At 41.3% G+C, this 20,871-nt stretch overlaps 1 protein-coding gene across 1 annotated transcript in view; it reads left to right on the top strand.

Annotated features, from left to right (window-relative positions):
* Positions 1-11,449, top strand: part of TMTC4 (transmembrane O-mannosyltransferase targeting cadherins 4) — a 54,096-nt gene extending 42,647 nt beyond the window's left edge. The window contains exons 12-18 of the mRNA XM_075717431.1: positions 2,096-2,175; positions 2,346-2,453; positions 2,576-2,717; positions 3,393-3,507; positions 3,983-4,095; positions 10,711-10,780; positions 11,298-11,449. Coding sequence (XP_075573546.1) covers positions 2,096-2,175; positions 2,346-2,453; positions 2,576-2,717; positions 3,393-3,507; positions 3,983-4,095; positions 10,711-10,780; positions 11,298-11,449 — 780 coding nt within the window. The remainder of the gene's footprint in view (positions 1-2,095; positions 2,176-2,345; positions 2,454-2,575; positions 2,718-3,392; positions 3,508-3,982; positions 4,096-10,710; positions 10,781-11,297) is intronic.
* Positions 11,450-20,871: the final 9,422 nt, after the last annotated feature.

Genomic DNA, 20,871 nt, shown 5'->3' on the forward strand with positions numbered 1-20,871 from the left:
ACTGAGAAAAATTGAATCAGACAGTGAAATGCTGACTGTTTCCTCACATAAGAGAGCTGACGTGAAAGACTGAGTGGTTGGTGTATACAGTTTTTTCTCATATGCTCTGTTGCCAGTCTTTAATCAAATTTCTTCTTTCAGTAACGCTTATGACTTCTGTAAAACTTCTTCAAGAAAGAAATTGAATCAGGTTAATGTAATCTTGTTTGCTGATATTGAAATGTGAAGCCAGGTATTTTAAGGGGTAATATACATTATTGAGTGAAATCTTTCCTCATTTTTTTCTGTTTTGCCACAATTTATCTTTTATCTGGAAACACAGCAAAGTTTAATAACCTAATTTGCTCTGAATAAATTTTGAGTCTGTAAACTTCAGCATATGTAATCAGAGCAATCCAGTTTGGTAAGAATGTTATCATAGTGTGCAGAAGAAATTTCTGGAAGAGATATACAAATAGTATTCAGTCCTAAGAAACTTCTTTCAGGGCATATCATTTTACTTTAATGACTCCTGGGAAAACAATGCTATTCTGCGTTTCGGGGGTTTTTTTGATACCATCAACTGATCTTTATGAATGGCTATGTCTTGATATAAATGTACCATTCCATTGATTCTTTGGCATGGACCTTGTCATATTTTTATGAATATACAAAAGAAGTACCTGGATCTTTTTTTTTTCTTGGAAGCTGTGCTAGAACTGCTTTTATGGGGTGCTGAATTTGTGTGCTATTTTATATCTTACAGCCTGAGGATCTGCTTCTGTGTATGCTTAGTAAGCTTTATAGCATCTTTGCTGTCTGTAAAACCAGTGAAACTACTTTATCACTCATTCTAGAAAGCATGGAAAATATTCTTAACTTTATTTGTTGATGGTATGTTACTGCATAGTCACAGTCATATAGAGATGGAGTTGAACAATTAAATACCGTAACAATTAGGTTCAAGCATAATTGTTTGTGCTGGATCAATAGGTCCCAGCTATTGTGCCAAATACAATTAGGATTTTTCCTTTGATGGATACATGAGATAAAATCCTTTTCTGAATGTAGAAGGTGAACTAGAGTTATCTAAATGCATTACAAACCTATCTTTTTGTACTTCAATCTGAAGTAATTCCTGCATAGTGTTTTTGAAAAGATTTAAATTAGATTTTCAAAGTATGGAAGAAATGACAGTGTGTGTTTGTTTTAGATGAAGTATAGACAATTTGATTTCAAATAGTAAGGTAATTTAAATAATGAGTTCTGATCTAGTTGCTGAGAAGTCTATTTGCAGGAGTCAGTACTCAGTACTTTTCTGTTATTTGAGTCTTCCCTTTGACCAGGTAACGTAGTCTTCTGCGATTTGTCTTAAAGTAGGATTTGAGATGTTTTCCAACTCAGATTTCTCCTGAAATATATTTATTCCTATCTAGTCCTTGTCATAAGTTCAGATGATGCATCTTCTTCCCTGTAGCTATATCTCAAATCTCTAGATCCTTCCTTCATTCTCCACTTTTTAACAGGCAAGGTCTCCAACATGTTGCCATACACATTATTTTTATTTCAGATATGCTGTTTGATGCATTTTTATCCCAAGACAATAATAGTGTGTGTGTTTGTTATTTTTTTGTTTGTGTTTGCAATATGGAGCTTAGTTTTTCTGTTAATGTTGAGTTTCCTCTAGTTTATGCTATAGCGAAAGCAAAGTTTAATCAACACTTACATTGCTGTAGTTTTTCTTCTGCTATGGTGGACTTGATTGAGTCAGACTTTCTCTTACTTATCTGACAAATAAATGACATGAAGAGCAAGAGGTCTCAGTATAGACAGTCTTCTGGAAAGTGTGGTGACCTCATTTATAAAATCAGGAAGTGAATAATCTTTCTTAAATAGCTGGAACAGGTAAGCTGATTAATTAATTTATTCCTCAGATTTTGTCTTGCTGTTTTCATTGTATGTATTGTCCAATCTTAAGTATCCACCTACAACAAAAGCCAGTAGTGAATGACGCAAGCGCTGAGTGTATCTATTTGGAGTAAGAATTTTTAGCACCTTGGATCTACAAAATATCTGACTGTATAGCATCTGGTAGAATGTTCATCTGTGTTTTCAGGTGCACTACAATGTTGGCAAAAACCTGGCTGACAAAGGAAATCAAAGTGCTGCAATCAAATACTACAGAGAAGCTGTAAGGTATTAGGAATTTTACTGCTTTAATGAACTATCCTAAAATTGCTTTCATGTTTAACGTGAAAATTCTTAGGGATTCATTTTCATGGTCTGCAGCATTGCAGAGCTAGCAATTTGCATATAGTAATACATGTCCCATACATAATAATCATCTCTTAAATTTTAAATTTTAGGTTGAATCCTAAATATGTACATGCCATGAACAACCTTGGAAATATTCTGAAAGAAAGAAATGAGCTCCAAGAAGCAGAGGAGTTGCTGTCCTTAGCTGTACAAATACAGTATGTTTAGACCAGTACTAAGCAGTGTTTTGCACCAACTGAGCAGAAATGACACAATAGGATCTTATGTTCCAAATGCTCAATTGTCCTCTCTCTCATTTTTTTTTCCCCAATTTGCCCAGACCCGATTTTGCTGCTGCATGGATGAATCTAGGAATAGTACAGAATAGTTTAAGAAGGTTTGAAGAGGCAGAGCAAAGCTACTGGACAGCAATTAAACACAGGAAAAAATATCCAGACTGTTATTACAATTTAGGGCGGTTGGTAAGTGCTTTTGAATAAATGATAGCTATGACAGTAACCTCTGTGGGGGGTGTGTGTGTATATATATGCATGTATAATTCCACTGTACTGTTAAATGCTGATAGTTATTCCAGTTTGCTTGTAGTTTGGGGTGATTTCTTATTTGCAGTAGCTTTTCCTATTGCTTTCCCAGTATAAGTCCTTCCTTACAACCTTTGGTAGTCCTACTTTTTCATATAAAGAGGTACAAAGAAAAATATAGGTTCTGGGGTTTTGTTCAAAAGATATTATTAATCATTTCTCAATATTAGACTGTTTCACAGTCATTAGTATATTGTTAGGTAATCGAACTATGCCAAAAAATTCCATTTAGATTCTTGGAAATATTTATATTAAATATTTACTTATTCTGTTGTGTAGATTTCTAAATCATGTGCTGGTTTTCCTCCCTATCCTACTGGTACATGCATATTTGAAAACAAGCCTGCATCCCAGAAAAAACCAGGGTAAAATTAATATATAGCACACTATCTTCCATACTACCCTAGTATTCTTCTTACATTTCTTATTTTTGTCTATAAAAAAAAAGTTCTACTAGAATGGAATGAAACATTAACAACTCTTTAGTGTCTTTAGTCCATGATAGGAAAGTAAAGCAAATCAGGTTGAAATTACTGAGTTTTTCTTTCTTTTTAGTATGCAGATTTGAATCGCCATATAGATGCATTGAATGCATGGAGGAATGCTACAGTTCTGAAGCCAGAGCATAGTTTGGCTTGGAATAATATGATTATATTGCTTGATAACACAGGTATAAGCCCATTTGAATGTTTTAATGAATAATTCAGTGTCTTGCAAAACTTAAAGCTTTGTCTGTATTCATCTGAAAGGAGTTCTGCCTTGTCTTTGGCTACCTAGATACTGTCTATAAATACAAGAATACCTTCTGACTGAATGGTTTTAAAGCATCACTTGAAATCCAGCCCATAAATTGAATTTCCAATTCTTATTTGAAATGCCATCATTGGGCAAGCATGTTTGTATTATAGACCAAACTTCAGAACTTTTGAATCTGTGATTTGTTGTTCTTCTGAAAGTGCCACCTGTTGAAAACAAAATGGAGGTTTTCTGTTGTCTTATTCTCCAGAGCTTTACATTTGTGTGTGTGTGATACCTGATTTTCTTTAAAAATGCTAGTCATACAATATGCGGGCTCACAGCATGAAAAGCAACTAATAAGGCTGTGTTAAAAGATGCCCTCTCTTTTTCCACTCATGGGCTCCCAGGCAATCTAGCTCAAGCAGAAGCAGTTGGAAGAGAGGCCCTGGAATTGATACCTAATGATCATTCCCTTATGTTTTCATTGGCAAATGTACTGGGGAAATCGCAAAAATATAAGGTAGGTAACTAGAGCTTTCTGAGTGTTGGTTGTGTTTTGGTTTGGGTTTTTTTTCCTGTTTAAACTCTGTGTAAGTTCCTGTAGAAAGTGTTTGAGGAGGTCATTGTGGACTATGACTTAGATAATCAGGTTTCAATGCCCATTTCTGTCACAGTATTGCTGTGTGATTCTGGCCTAAGTTCATCCCATCTTATTTTAGATGCCTGTGTTAGGAATATTGCTGCCCTCAACTATGTCAGTGGTCACTGGAGAGAAATAGGCTCTCAAGCACACTAGAGGGCAGTTAGGGTCCTGTATTGCTTCACTGCCAATAGAGCGAGCCTGCTCTGATTTAGAGGCCTTGGTTCAGGAACTAAAATTAGATGTGACATGCTAGTCCTTCTGCTTTTTCTATGTAAAAGTTTACCATTACCCAATATGAATTCTAGCCTCTTTGCCTCAGGCACTATCTAAAATAGAGATACTACAGATTTGCTAATCCCAGAATGAGGATGGGATACCTGGGTAGTCCCAGAATATTATGAGGAAAAGACTTTGTGCAATGCATTGAACTTTTTCTTGGATGCAGTGGACCAGCTTGCGAGTGGTACCTCAGCATTAGCTGCTTGTGTTTACAAGTAGTAAATGTAATGGAACTGATGAGAATGATTTATTTTCCAAAAGGAATTATATGAGCTGACAGAGAATAAATCATACACTGTTAATATATTTAGTTGTTTTAATTGACTACATAGTCACTGATTTATGTATGTGATAGGGACAAATTAATAGTCAAGGAAGTTTGTGGTATTCCTCAGAAAAACATAATTTACTGAACTATGGCTTTTGGGGGTTTTGATGGCTTTTTGGTAGTGATAATTTTAGCAGCCCTGAAGGAACATCTTCAGTATATGCAAAGTAAGAAGATTTTATGATGTGAAGCTTCTCAGAATAGATACATTTTTCCACGAGTTACTGTGTCCACTCTAAATTTCTACAGTCCTGTTCAGCTGTAGAGTCATGACCTGTGAAGCCAGGGCCTGTGACAACCCAGCACTTGCTTTTGTTTGGGTTAGTGATGCTGTTAGATGCCCTCCCTATTACTGTTTCTCCAGACTGGCTGGGGTTTTTTTTTCTGTACACTTTCTTTTCTCTCTCCACCTGAGACTGTTATAATATATATATATATTAGGCTACTTTAACAAAGTTCCAGAAAGATACAAATTAACATCCAGAACATATAAGGGATGAGATTATGGCGGAGGTAATTGCTAGGATTATTTTGGTGAGTCATAACTGTGAAAGAATAGAGGATTGTATGGTTATTCATCAAGAAGAGTATGCAGCATGACAGAATAAAGAGCATTTATAATGAAATAAGTAAAAAAAAAAAAAGTTGAAGACAAGCTAGAAAACTTTTCCAGGTGTAGGAGAAACAAGTCTGTCTTAGTGGATTTAAAAAATAAAAAAGGAGGTAGTGATTTTGATTGCTAGATCTGAAAGGTCATTATGCTGCAGGGGAATGTGTTGGAGACAAAGTAGAAATGATAGTAGGGGAAAATGAAGCTTTCAAGTCAGCATCCTGAATAAAGCAAAAGGAGCAGTGGAGCACAGGGAAGAAAACAGGGAGCCAGTGAGTGTTTTAATAGTTCAATACAGAGTAGTAGGTTTGTGTAGAGAAAAAAACCTAACTAATAACTTGAAGTTGATGGGTTATAACAGGGAGAGCAAACTGAGAGAACTGGAAAGTGGACTCACTTAGAAAAGGTTATGATCTCAGCAGCTCTAGTTTGCATCGCCTGGAAAAAGGAGATACAAGGGTTTTAAGTGGGAGAATGCTGAATGACAATAAAAAGCATGGAAAATTCAGATTTCTTGTCTACCCACTCACCATGTAAAAACAGAGAGAAGTGGATGGCTCTTTAAGGATTTTTATTGAGTGTTTGGGATGGGAAGGGAGGAGCAAGGGATGGAGACTGTCCAGGTGATGGAGGTAGTTTTCAGAGGGCTGCCTAGTTATATCTGATGTGCTGTATTACCTCAGGCATTTCATTTATTAGGTTACTTCTTATGTGTCTGTATAAAAGTTGTTACTGTATTGGCTCTGTTGCCGTAAAGTAAGGCTTGTTCTGAGGTTTTTTTGTTATCTCTTATTTTAAAAGACATTGAGTCGAAAAGGTTTTACGCTGTTACGAGAGATTTCCTTCCAATAAGCACACAATCTTCTCCTTCAGTTTCAAATGCACTTTGATTTTCAGCAGAAGATGGTTTTCCTAAGTGACCAAAAAAACCCAACCCTTTATGATTTCTGTTTGTATCTACTCATGAATGATTTATTGTTCCAGAAACAAAAGCACATCAAAGATGAGCTGGTTTGGTGGTTTTGTTTTGTTTTTCAATTAACATCTGTTATACCAAGTTAGCATTCTCCTTTAAATGCTTGTTCTTGTCACAATGGATGAAGAACCAAGCTATCTTTATTTTTTTGAAAATAGTATGCTGTATTTTTGTTACGTATACATCTATGCTTTTTCTGTAAAAAGTACAATAAATTGAAACCATTCAGCATTTTTTGTATTTGAAATAAAGCCAGACTACTATTTTGTGCTGTGGCCTTGGCAGCAGATGGAATGCAGTGTGCTTACCCAAAGGCTTTGCTATATGCAGTGTGCAAGCTTCTTGGCAACACTTAAAGATTTGGCAAGATAGAGCAATTTGAAATATGACCGGATGTACTGGAATGTATATTTACTCCATATATCTACAGTAATATGAATATGATGCACCTTAAATAGCCTTTAATCAGCCAGTGTGCTTCTGCTAGCTGCTGAGCAAAGCAGTGATGATAAAAATGTTTTCAGCATGTAGTTGAAGATGTATGGTAATGGCAGCAAGCTCTGAGAATGTTTCATTAAATTTTCTGGGAACACATTGCACATGTTGTCCCATCAGGCTTCAGCAATGAAAAGATGAGTCCATACATTAGGTGCTTTGCCTTTGTGTAGGTGGCAACTTTCAGGCATAAACCTGAATTAATTGGACAGCACATCTTTCACTTCGATTGCTGTTAACCTGCCCAGTGAAAAAAACATGGATTTACTTCTTAGACCAAAATACTAAAATTTGCAGTGGAAAACAATACAACTTTGTGGTACTTCTGACTGCTACATGCTTTCAAGTGCCAATCTACTGTTGATTTTAAGGTTTGGATGGTTGTACAAAAAGAGGAGGTTATCTTGCAACACCACTAGACTTGCCAAATGTTTGAGTCTCAGTATGTTTTTCAGGTGACTGAGTTAGAATCATAGAATAATTTTGACTGAAGGGATGTCCAGAGGTCATCTAGTCCAACCCCTGACCCAAACCAGGGCCATCTCCAGTTGCATCTTGAACACCTCTGTGGATGGAGATTCTAAAACCTCTCTGGAGAGCATCTTCCTTTTATCTAATTGGAATTTCCCATATGCCAGCTTGCATCCATTTTGTCTCATCCTGTCTCACAGACTTGTGAGAAGAGTCTGTCCCCATCTTCTCTGTATCATCTGATCAGGCACTTCTAGATAGCAATAAGGTCTCCCCTTCATCTTCTCTTCTGAAGGCTGAAGAGATCCAGTTCTTTCAGCTGCTCCTTTTATGTCTTATGCTACAGCCCCCGACCATCTTGGTGGCTCTCTGGTGGACTTGCTAAAGTATGTCCGTGTCTTTCTTGTAATGGAGAGCCCCAACCCAAACACATACTCCAGATGTGGTCTCACAAGTGCTAAATAGAGGAGAAGGGTTACTTCACTGGACCTGCTGGGTGTACTTCTACTTAATACAGCCCAGGATATGGTTGGTCATCTTTACTGTGAGGGTACATTGATGGCTTTTATTCAATTTGCTGTCTGCCAGGCCCACCAGGTGCATTCTGTAGAGCTGTTTCCTAGACAGTTGCCCCCTGTACTTTTGAATGGGGTTATCCCATCCTGGATACAGGACTTTGCATTTACTGGTGTTGAACTTCATGAGATTCCAGCAGTCCAATCCTGTTCAACATCTTCATTATTGATTTGCATGATAGGGCAGAGTGCACCCTCAGCAAGTTTGTGAATGACACAAAACTGGGAGGAGTGGCTGATATACCAGAGGGTCATGCTGCCATCCAGAGGGACCTAAACAGGCTAGAGAAATGGGCTGGTAGGAAACTCATGCAGTTCAACAAAGGGAAGTGCAAAGCCTTGCACCTGGAGAGGAACAACCCCAGGCACAGTACATGCTGGGGACCAGTCAGCTGGAAAGCAACTTGGCAGAAAAGCACCTGAGGGTCATGGTGGACACCAGACTGATTGAACACGAGCCAGCAACATGCCCTTGTGGCAAAGAAGGTTAATGATATCCTGGGTTGTGTTAAGAGTGTTGCCAGCAGGTTGAAGGAGGTGATCCTTCCTCTCTACTGGTGAGGCCACACCTGGAGTCCTATGTCCAGTTCCTAGAGAGCCATGGACATACTGGAGAGAGTCCAGCAAAGGGCCATGGAGATGACGGAGGGACTGGAGCATCTTTCCCATGGGGAAAGGTTGAGAGAGCTGGGACTGTTTAGCGCGGAGAAGAGAAGTCTCAGGGGGAGGATCTCAATGTATATAAATACCTGAAGGTGCAAAGAGGATGGAGCCAGGCTCTTTTCAGTGGTGCTGAGTGACAGGACAGGAAGCAATGGGCCCAAACAAAAACCTGGGATGTTCCCTCTGAACATCAGGAAATGCTTTTTTACTGTGACTGTGACCACTGGCACAGGTTGCCCAGAGAGGTTGTGAAGCCTCCATCCTTGGAGATGCTGCCTGGACATGGTCCTGGGCATCTGGTCCTGCTTGAGCAGGGAGGTTGGACCAGATGACCTCCAGAGGTCCATTCCAACCTCAACCATTCTGTGATTTTTTGCTAGTCCATTTCTCTGTCCTGTCCAGGTCCCTCTCAATAGCAGCTCTCCCCTCCAGTGTATTGACCACTCCCTCCTCTTAGGCGCTATCTGTAAAGTTTTTTGAAAGCTCATTCAGTCCCATCATCTAAAACATTAATGAAGACACTAGATAGTATGGGTTTCAAAGAGACCAATGCATCCAGGAACATTAATAGTCTGGGTATGAGAATGCTGGAGTTGCTGCTTATACCAGGGAAAAGCAATGCTAAAACTTGCACTATGGAGTCACATTGTCCCTAAATTTCCAGACATCTCGTTCCCTTGTTCACTCCTATCCAAGTATTCCTTCTCCTGAAACAGGATGTCCTGCAAAAGGATTTGTCAAGAATGCTAGGGTTTGTAATTTCCTTGACCTGAGAAGGTGAAGACACTTCCTGCATCAGTTGCTCTTGGCTTCAGAGTGGCAGCCGCAGCTGTGCTAAGGAATGCTTTGAAAGGGGCATGTAGTTTGGGTTTGAATTTGGACATACTGGGAAGTTCTTAAGTCACTCAAAGTTGAGTGACTCAATCTTGACATCAGAAATTTCTTGTCCCCTGAGGGACCCTTACAAAGACTTATTTCATGCTTCATATGAGAAGATGGTGGAACCAAAAATCTGCCTGATAGGTTTTCTTTTTCAGTAGAGCCTGTGTTGTGTTTTGTGGACATAAGTAATAAAAGCTTAGCACAAAGGAAAGGCCTTTTCCCCAGGTTATCATTCTCGCATACCTCAGCCAGCAAGTACGTGCATTCAGGTGGAAGCCTACCACACTGAGGTAATTTTATCTTCAGGTCATTTGCATTGAAACTGAATGGGCAACTTTCCCTAAAACACAGCACAGCATAGAAACCTATGTAACATTTGCACTCTAAAATATCTAAACTTGCATGCAAGTGAGTAAATACGCTCCATTTGGATTGGGGGGAGTGTATCTTTTTAAACTTCTGCGGGAAATATGCTCTGGAACAAAGGTATCTATATTAGCAGCTAGTTTGGGAAAATAAAAATGTTTGAATTAGAGAATAAATTTAGTGGTAAATTGTTCTCTGAATATTTGGTGAGGGAGCTCAGCTTTTCTAAGTACTCAGATATCAACAGTCCTAAGAGTACACACCACAAGTGGGAATATGGAAAAGATAACTTGTGAGGAAATGTCAGGAATATTTCAGTTGGCTTGATTTTTTAAGTAGCAGGCACTCAGCTACTCTTCATTGACAACCATGTTGAAACATCTGTTTGAAAGGGGTTTTCTGGAATGCTCCCATTTTAAATGCTAAAAACTATTTTAAAGGGAAATGTGTCTAAAAGCAGTTTGCTCAGATAATGAATTATATTATCCTTAACTTGATTGAATAAGTAGGGAAATCTTCAGTAGGTAATGTTTGAAAATATCGTTAACCATGCAAAAAAAACAATTAAGTAAACTGCTTTGCAAACTTCACTAGTGCTTAATAGCTCTCTGCTAAAATAACAGCAGCCTGTGAAAGCATGGCACTTACTTGTAGCATTACTGTTTTCTGGAGGCTGTAGCCACCTGAGCTATAGGATCATGCAGGCTTAGAATATATATACAGTGGTATCATATAGATATGGCATAGTTTGGGAGGGGTTTTAATTACAATCGTGGGTAAATTTTGCATTATTTTATATACTACAGGAGTAGACTGCCCTGTTGACTTGTTGTTCTAAATTATTCAGGAATCTGAAGCTTTGTTCCTCAAGGCAATTAAAGCCAATCCAAATGCTGCCAGTTATCATGGTAATTTGGGTAAGCGCCTTTCTAACTCTTATCAGCTGAATTGTTTGTTTGCTTCATATTCATTGTGTTTAAAAAGAAAACGCAATCTTCTGAGCCTTCTTCCTGCTGGGCAGATCTCTATTTTACTTCCTAGAAAAACTGCCAGCCAGAAGAACAGGGCACTAAACCAGAAAAGCTGTCACATGATATGACAGATCAAGAGGGCTGCACAATCCAGCCCAGAGGTAGCTGCACTTCAGTGTCTGCAAATTGGTTCATTTATGCTATGCTTGTAACCTGCAATGAGCTCACCAGATAAGAGCTGCCATTTATGGCTGCAATGTAATTCATTCCTTCATCATTCCCATGCCAGTTCTGCTCCCAGGCTTTGCTCCTGCATTTGGCAACAGAACAAGCAGCTACTGTGCCACCAGCCAGTGAGATACCCTCACTGGAAACAAATGCTTTAATGTTGTTTTCCAAGTGATTGGCAAGATTGCACGTTATTCAACAATATTGCTAATGAAATTCCTCATTGATGTTCCAGCTGTGCTTTATCATCGCTGGGGAAATCTTGACTTAGCAAAGAAGCACTATGAAGTCTCTCTGAAGCTTGATCCTATGGCACCCGGGACCAGGGAAAACTACAACCTCTTAAGAAGAAAACTGGAGCAATTGCAAAAGAAAGGCGGTGTCTGATGTTTCTTTGCAGGTTGTCCGTGCATGCTGTTTACAATTAATGTTACATGGGTACTTTTGACCATGTAAAGGATTCAGTCATTATTTCTCCAAAATAGTAACACCACCAGCACGGCACACTTGAACGTCCAATTATGCCCTCCTACAGATCCTAACATTTCAGCTGCACTTTGGGGAATCATTTTGTTTTTACTCTTGAACTGCTTTTAAAGTCCCTTAGAACATTTTTATAGGTATATGAAAGCAATGCAGATGGAATTTCACAGCTTTCACTTGTAATTTGATATCTTCATCTGACTTTTTAGTAGCAGGGTGAATACCAGAAGGCAGTTTTATTTCTGAAAGTGATTCTCAAAAAAGTGCCATTTCCTGTTTAAATCCTGATCTTTTCAAGTACGAAGAATATCTGTCCACTTCAGTTTTATTACTGCCTTCTGCTGGCAGTCCTGCAGAGCCAGTGGAAGAATGGATTCTCTCCAGCACATCAGCCTACCCTTGTAACTTGGGTTATGCCCTTGTTCTTGTTTCTGGCTCCACCCTTCAAAGTGTGAGATTTATACAGGAGTAAATGAGGAAAAAGATTTGACCGTAAATGTTTGTCAGCCAGTGCACTGCTGAGGTATGCTTGAGTGGAGAAAATACTCTTAGATTAAGACAGATTTTAGCAAGCAGCAAAGGGAAAAGAAGCATGAGGTGACAGAGGAGTCAGATTTTCTGCTCTTGCAGGCAGCCTCGTCTAGGATAGACAACTTGGGCAACAGGTCAGAATTGCTTTAGCTCCTACTGCAGGTCAGTGGTCTAAATACCATCTAGCATCTACAGGAGTTCTTCTGTGTTCTCAGGTATTTCAGTCCTTTCCGGTTAAGGACATTACACCTTTCAGCTCCTATAGTGTTGGTGAATAAGGAGAGAATTTCTGTAAAAAAAAAAAAAGTAACTGGGCAGAGCACTTGACCTTGGCTGTTGATGTATTAACTGGAAGGAGCTCAGATTCACCTTTGTCTCCTGTGGCTCATGCATTTGCTGAAGTGGCAGTTAGATAAGCATAGCTGTTAATGCATAACCTGATCACATTGATGTGGGATGATTCAGAGAGGGTACACATTGATACAATGTCACTTTTCAAAATGTGCCATGCTTTAGTCTAAACTCTGGCTGTCCAGAGGTGTTTGTCTTGTGCTAATATTTACTTCTTCCTGCTTCAGGAAGAAGTCACGTGTCTTTATTTGGTGGTTGGGTTTGGTTTTTTTTTTTAAGATTGGAAGATTGCTATTGGATGTGAGAACTGAGGAACTTTACCTCTCTTTTCATATTCCTTTATCCTTTCCCTCTGTCTTCCTCGTAGGAAAAAAAAAATATCAATGTGGTATTTGCAGCTTTCCTAATTTGTCCAATGATTATCGTATAGAGACTGTGGAATGTTCTCCATACACAGCTCACCTATGTGTGGAACCATTTAAAGTATAGAGGGAATGCCTGCTGTAGGACAGGATGTCATGTGACCTTGCCATCTGACCATCATGTAACCATTCTACAGCTATACTATGTTTTGAGCCTAGGCTACATTATAAATTTGCTTGGAAATGACAGTTGCTCTTGAAAGTTGTTTCAAGAACCAAGTGTGTCTACAGAACACATTGCAATACTGCAGAGCTACCAAAGCATCCTCTTGACAAAGCTAGTTTGGGTGCTACAAGTAGTGCAGCTACTTTAATGTAATATTCTTGCCAGACTAGCTATAAACCTAGCCAGCAAGGCTGTGGCAGTGTGGTGCTGTCCAAAAATTTGGCTTTGAATGAATTAATATGTCTACATTACATAGTATGTTGCCATACTGATTTTAGTTGAGGTATCAGAGGCATGTATTTGTGCTAGTGCAATGCTCCTCTCCTGCTAGTACAGCCTGTTTCTCAGCAGCGCTCAGTTCATATAGGGTACTGAGTTGATGCAGTTGTTTCCATTTCTTCTGGTCTCTGGACAAAATTTTCAGAAACTAGTTTCTGAATATATTTGCAGGATATAAACATGCTCTTTGGTAATTATCTGTACTGATCCAGCAGAACGCTGCACCAGTATGGCTAGTCATCTTCTGATAACCAGCATAGTTTAGTCAGTACCAACTTTTGTGTCTGAAACGTGCTGAAACAGGTACACCCTTCAGTACCAACAGCAGACTTTTAAGGCTTCCCATACGTAGCCTGTTATTCATCAGATATAGAGAACACTTAGCTGCTTCAGTCATGAGGTATTAAAGAGTTGGGATCTGGCTGGATGAGCTACTTTATAGCAGAAGATAAATATATTTAATATAATCAGGTCTTTTCTGTATATTTGGAATATGACACACCGAGTTTAAATTATTCTTCTCATCATGAAGTTCACATATATCGTTTTCCCTGTTGCCTGCCATCTTAGCTTTACAGGAATCCACTAGATCAATATTATGTATGGAGTATGAATTCTCTCTAGGTCATTAAGAACCAAAGTTGTTGTAGGAATTCATATGTGGAAGTCAGTTTGTCTTTCTACTCGAGAGTCTTAGATGGAAGAGACATGCCAACAAATTGGATGTTTTGTTGGTATTTGAAAATGGTGTTTACTCTTCAATACAGACAACATGATTTCTTCTTGATTAGTTTTCTGGCTACCTGTATATATTTTTGTGAGGGTTGATTTTTTTTTATATCATTTTCAGTGCTATAGAAATTCAATGTGATTGCTTGTATGGTGGTAATAAGAAGGATACGCTTATGTCTGAGTATAAAGTTTAGGCAGAATTGGGTTCAAAAGAAGCAACAAACAAGACTGCTTTTTTAATAAAAAATTCCTTAAGACTTTCAAGAATCCTGAATATTTTTTTACTTTATTTTCAGAAATATTTTGAGAGTGCAAATAATACAGTGAGCTGTATTAAAATGGCTATAATGTTAACCTTTTGCTTGTTTTTTCATACCTCATAACTCACTCCTGGAATAGTGCAGAACACCCAACCTGGAAGAGAGAAGAGTGAAGAAAAATTGGTTTTGTACATAACTTGTTGCAAACATTGTCTGTCTTTCCAGCGTGCTGGATTTTTTCCCCACGTTACCTTTCCACCATTGCTAATTACAGAAGATTAAAGTTTCCTTCTTATCAGCTGGCCTGCTTGATTTCTGTAGTGAAATTAAGAAACCTGGATACATTTTTTTTCAAAGATTGTTTGTTCAAATACAGTTCTGAGGAGAGACATAAAGAATGATTCAGTGCACAGAATGGAGTCAGGATAATATTCACAATGACTGCTATGGATGACAGTCTTTTCACCAAAAACTTCCAAGGGAGTTCCCTAGTCGTATGTTTCTCTCATGTTTAGACCAATGCAATGTACATGAAGTTTCATGTTATTTAATTTCATGCTTAGGATTTAAACTTTAGAGATGTGGGTGGTGTGTGTGTTTATAAGCACTCAGAAATAAAAATCTTCAATACTTTTGAATGGTTTGTTAAAAATACTGGACCTATTCACTGGGAACTTGTTTCCTTCGTATTTTAGATACCTGCATCTGAGCTATTCATCCTAGTTTCTCGGTATAGTCATCGGGGAAAAAAACAGGTAATCTGAAACATGATTCATCTCCTAAAGAAAGGATCTTTAGGATGTGAGGCATCCTGTACTTGAAGCAGGTATTCCTCTTTGATAACTTCGAAGGGCAACTAAGGTGATCGGCTCATATATATGAAGAAAATGTCACTGCTGCTTTCAGTTGAAGTAATCTGGTCCCATACACCTCTAGCATTCGTGTACATTATCTGCACCAAGAATATTAAAAGGCTGGCACTGAAGCAAATTGGCAGGTACGTGCCTTGAGAGTGAAAGAGTTACAGTAGCTGGATGAGGGAACGGGATGAGACAAATGAAGAGAGCTTTCTGCAGATAGTTAGAGTTATATGGCTGATAAAGCATCTGAATGTCAAATCTCTGCCTACAGAAACCGAACATTCAGGTCCAGTTCGATCCATTGTTAGCTTGTCTATGATCACAATAAATGATAGCAACTTCTTATTGAATTGACTTTTGGTGTCCTTTACTTTGTTTTAAAAGCAGTCTGAAGCAACTGTAAATTTGCAAAGGTGAGATTTTTTTCTTAAATTGAAGTTGCCATTTCAAGCTGTGGCTGTTAGAATGTTAAATGTGATAGCATAGCCCGTTCCTATATGGTGAGATTTTTTTAGTTTAAATATCTTAGTATTTATTTGCCTGTTCCTGCTTGTGTTCCCCATTTCATGTGAGCATAGGTACCTTCACATACCTACCATTACATGTAGATTCCCACGTGATTCTTGACTCGGCCCTTTCACTGAGTAGCGCTTCCTTCCACAGCTCTTGATACGCCTTTACCAAATGTGTGTTTATGAGGGCATGTTTTAACTCAAAAAAACTAAAACTTGCTAGAACCAAAAGTGAGATCACACGTTTGAATTTCTGCGACATAAACACCGAGGGAGCCAAACTTCCATCATGTACCACCATAAGCAGCAGGTACCACCAGTAAGGGCCACTTTAGACTGTGTGCTGGGCTCCACCATAATGTGAAGTGGTTGTACGTAGGTGTCGTGTTCTCAATGCAGCAACCTGGATCCTATGCTTTAAGGAAGAAGGATGGTATAGCCACTCCGAAGAAGAGGATGTGCGTAGCTGCATGGGCTGTTGAGCACTGGAGGACTGGTTAGCTTTGTATTAGAAAGCTGCGCTGCAGTATTGTGGCATGGGGGTTCAGTGTGTGTCAGTGACGATACATGTCAAGTGGTTCAGGTCTTTTTAAAATAAGTATTTTTGTTAGGAAAAAAAAAATCCCTACGGATACTGAAATCTGTAGCTTGTGATTGCCGAGTTAAACTGTTTTTTAATGTAGTGTTAATCATTTAGATTGCCAGTGGTACGTTCAAATTTATTTTCAGCTGAGCAAGAAGTAAATACATTTGTAACGGAGCCATGTAATAAATCTGCATTTTGCTATCTTTTCGCATAGATTCTAATTGTGATAATGGTGTTTATTTTTGTAGTAAGCTTTTGAATCAGGGTTCTGCTATAAGCTATGAAGAAAATCTAATGGGCATGGTGGACTGGTACTGTGATACACCGGAAGACATTCTTCCCCTTAGAGTAACAGTTCAAAATCTTGATTCTGCACTAGTGTGTTGATGTTGAATGCATATGCCAAAAAAAAAAAAAAAGCAGCACATCCACACAGAAAAGTCATGGAATACTTGACTCATTAATTCAACCTCTAAAACAATAAACTATAGAAGGAAAAGCAGGAGATACCACGTCAAACTCTGAGCAATCGTACCCTGCTTTAGAGCTGGAATGGAATTACCGAATGCTAATTGTGTAAGAAAGGGAATGGTCTGTGACGGATGCAACCCAGCGTTCAACTTGGTGACTACAGAATGGTGCTGGTATGCTCCGGGTAAGCAAGTACTGAATTGTTCAGCATCAAACAGAGCGTAAGGGTGTCTTACTCTTACTCCTCCTACCAGGATATTCATTTTCTTGCAGTGATTTCACTGTGTGGAGTTTTAACGTGCTTTGCTAAAGAGCAGACTGATCCCTGCAGAGCCAGCTGGAGGGGGTCCTGGGCAGGGAATCAGGACGCTGCCCGAAAAAGGAGGTAACCAGGAGACTGCTCGGCACGCTCGGAGTTTTAAAAGTTTTGCATCAGCAGGCTCAACATCAGATCTCTGCCTAGAGCCAAAATCCCTTCTGTAGCCTAGTCAGTATCGGGTTTAAAATAACGAGGGTTTTTACAAGTTCTCTAAAAGTCAGATTTGCTGCCTGAGGTGGTCTTGCTTGATGCGCGCTTGTTACGGCCTCCAGCTCGGAAGGCCCCGGGGGCTGCTACCGCGGATTCTTTCGCTGTCGCTCTATTTTTTGGGGGGAGCAACTCCCGGCGGGGAGCGCGGGTGCCTCACCCGCTGCCATGGCGCCCGCCTCTCCCGCCCCGGGCCTCCCCCGCCCCGCAGGGCAGGCTGCCGCCCCCCTCGCAGCCCAGCCGGGGCGGCTGGGGCGAAGGGCCCCAGCTCGCCGCGCCCCCGGCTCGCCCCGCCGGCCCCCGCAACGCCGCCACCTGCCCCGGCCCGCGGGAGAGGGCGGGCGGGAGGGCGGGGAGGACCCGCCCCCGCCCGCCCCGCCGCCAGCCGCGCCCCGCCCCGCCGCCTACTCCCCCGAGAGGCGCCCCGGGCTGGGCAGAAGGAGGTGGCCGCAGGCGGGAGCGGAGGCGCGGAGGCAGCGGCAGCGCTGGCGAGTGAGTGCTGCGAGCGGCCGCCGGAGGCAGCGGGCGGGCGGGCGGGCGCTAGGACCCGCGCCGCCGGGGCCGAGCGGGGCGGGGCCACCCTCCCTCGCCGCCCCGTGACGCGGCGGCCCCGCGCCGTTCGAGCGGCCGGCGGTGCCCTTCCGCGCGCCCTCCTGCCCCCGCGCCCGCTGACGCCGCCGCGGAGCCTCCCGAGCGGCCAATGAGCGCCTGCGGAGCGGCCGGCGCTCGCGGCGGGGGGCGGGCCTCGGCGGCAGCCGTTGGGCCGAGGCGTTCCCGCGGGTCGCGCCGGGGCCTCTCCGCGGAGGGGCGGCAGCGAAGAGCTCCGGCCGCCCTGAGGAGGGGGCCCGCCGGCCCCGGCGGAGAGCACCCCGCAGCGCTGGCTAGCACCCCCTGCCTGCCGGGCTGAGGGCGGCGGAGGCGGCCTTGTGGGCCGCGGGGCCGGTGGGGCAGGAGCGCGGCGCAGCCCAGCCCAGCCCAGCCGCCGGCTCCGTGCCGGTCGGCGGTGGCGTGCGGGAGGTGCCAGCGGCTCAGCGGCCCCAGGCCGCGGGGCTGAGAGCTCCTTCGCCCGCCGCCGCGCTGCCTGTCCCCCCGCGGGGAGCCGGGTGGCCGTGGTGCGCCAGGCCTGCCCGGGCACGGCAGCGCGCCTCGGCGTGCTGGGGGCGGGTGGACCGCTGAGGGCCTTTTGCTTCAGTAACGCAGCCTGCTTCTGGGAGGGGTGTCCGTAACCCTGAACTTGAAACGGTGCTGATGGGCCAAGGTGGTGAGCACCTCCCGCCCTCCTGGGGTGCAGGTGCTTAGAGCACCTTCCAGACAGAAGTGTTCGTTAGGATCCAAACACGCTTTTTAGTAACGTACCCTTACCTTGTAAGCATTAGTGAAGTGGATTTGAAGAACAAATACCTAAATTAGAGGGAGAACAGAAAGAAAATAGTTCAGGTATCAGATTAAGAGAAGCTGTGACCGTTGATACCTGTGTCCTTACAAGATAACACTTCAGAGCATTTATCTTTTTGCCTGCATTGCTTGGACTGGATTGGGTTTTTTAATCTTTTTTTTTTTTTGTCCTCCTAAGATTTTTCATTTACTGCTTTTTCTGTATCCTTTTCCATTTTAGAGTTATGTAAACCTTTTGCTTTTGAGTTAAGGTTCATTTAGCTGTATTGGTGTTAACTCCAAACAATTAACTTCCTCATTTTTTGCTTCAGGGCTTTTTAATTTGCTACTTCCATAATTTTTGCCATGCTTTGAAAATATCAAGGTAGCAACTTATATAGAGCTTAACATACAGAGGCACAACTATAAATATCTCCATGACCAAGTTGTTTCATGTAGAACTCTGTGAAGAGTGGACTTGGTTTATATACTCACTGGTTTAAGCAGACAGTCAACCTGGAAAGCAATTTCTTGGCAATTAAAACTGTTCGTTGTGTGACATAGGCCATTAAGAGAGGCTTTAAATTTCGCATGCCTGAATGAAAAATGGGCATCTTTCCAACTTTCTTTTTCCCCTCCCCCTGAGAAAAGCCTTAAAAAACTAGACTGTGTCTGTAAAGTGTATGTATCCTCAGCTAGCACTCCTCTCCTGCCCTTGCTCCATCATAGCTGTCGAAGTCATATGAAAACTACCATGTCTTTTTGCCTAAGCGTATTCCAGCATTCTATTGCTGTCAGTAAATAAAAGCTAAACAGAACAGATGTCCCTGTTCCTGTCTGTCTCAAAACGTGAATTGTCAAGGGTGTTACATATTAAACAAAAAATATGGACTTCCCATACGTTGCTAATGTTTTAAAATCGGCACCCTGTTGCTGGCAAATACTAACTACTTAGTATGTGTGTTGTACTTTATTTTTCTTGGGTTCTTGCAGCCTGTTCACTTCTCACTTTCCAAATTACTGTGCTGTCCTGCATCAGCCTTGCAAGCAAGTTTCTTTGAGCTTGTTCATGAGTTTGTTTTGAGACCATGGCAATACTGAACAAAGCTTTGCTTGGTCACAGAAGAGAATAGGTCACGTTGTCAATATCTGTCATGTCATCTGTTCCTTATAAATTTTCTTTTGGTGACTTTATATGTGTGATCAGAGTTTTTTGCTGATCATTTTTTCATATCAGTTCAGGGCAGAAACATTGTTCTGAATGCTTTACTTAGTGCAGTGTCTGCTCTTTGTCCTTTAGAAAGGATCATCCTGTCAGTTCATGCTTGCCTTAGCTGATTTTTACATGGAAAGCTAGGTGCCTCTGGAGAGTACCGAGCACTAACCAGGCCTGGTTTTGCACCAGACGTCCTGCTGTCTCTCCCACCACTGTTACTCTGAGCACAGCCTCTTCGCTTGAAAAAGTGTCGTCTAGTGTTGGCTTTAGCTGTGCTCTGAGGGGGAGGCTTTGCTATAGGTGACCTTCAAAGGTCCCTTCCAACCAATGTTCCTCTGACTCTGTACGTTTTCATGACTCCCAATAGTAACCCAACTACCTATTTCAAAAGAAGTTTCTTCTTGAAAATGACTTTCATCTGACTGCTGATGGAATGATGAGTTTTTTTGCCTCTTCTGCTTCTGTTGTTCACATGGTTGCGTTTGTTCTTCTTGGGGAACTTTTGGGAAGTGAGGTTATGTGACTGCCTGATCTGTGTTTTGAATTTGTGAGTGTAGGTACAGGCACAAAGGTGCAGTCATGAGGGTGTCATGAAGTGAAATGAAAGAATAATAAATTCCAGGGCTATGTTGTGGCGTTTGCCTTCTGCTAGCTCCGGCACACTTTTACTCTCTGATGGATTAGTCAAATTATTTTTCTGTGTAATCATAATAGCATTAATAGTTACTGTTCGTAGCAAAAAATGCACTTCATTTCACTGTAGTTCTTGTAATCTCTTTTTTGGAGCAATGTACTCCCTCCCCAGGTTTTCTTGTATGTTTCTCATGCTCTAAAAGCATATGCACTTTGAACTTGAACCTGGTCAAATAATTTTCATAACTCTCTTGATTTAAGTAGGATTGAATGTGAAACTTGCATCATGTTTTAAGTGATGTGAACTGCTTAAGCAGAGAACCCATGCCATGATAGGATGCATTTTCTATATGAACCAATGCTACCTTTCTTTGTCCCATCTTCCAAAATATTTTTTTGCAGCATTC

Source organism: Pelecanus crispus, chromosome 1, assembly GCF_030463565.1.
Source record: "Pelecanus crispus isolate bPelCri1 chromosome 1, bPelCri1.pri, whole genome shotgun sequence".
In the NCBI taxonomy this organism is placed as follows: Eukaryota; Metazoa; Chordata; class Aves; order Pelecaniformes; family Pelecanidae; genus Pelecanus; species Pelecanus crispus.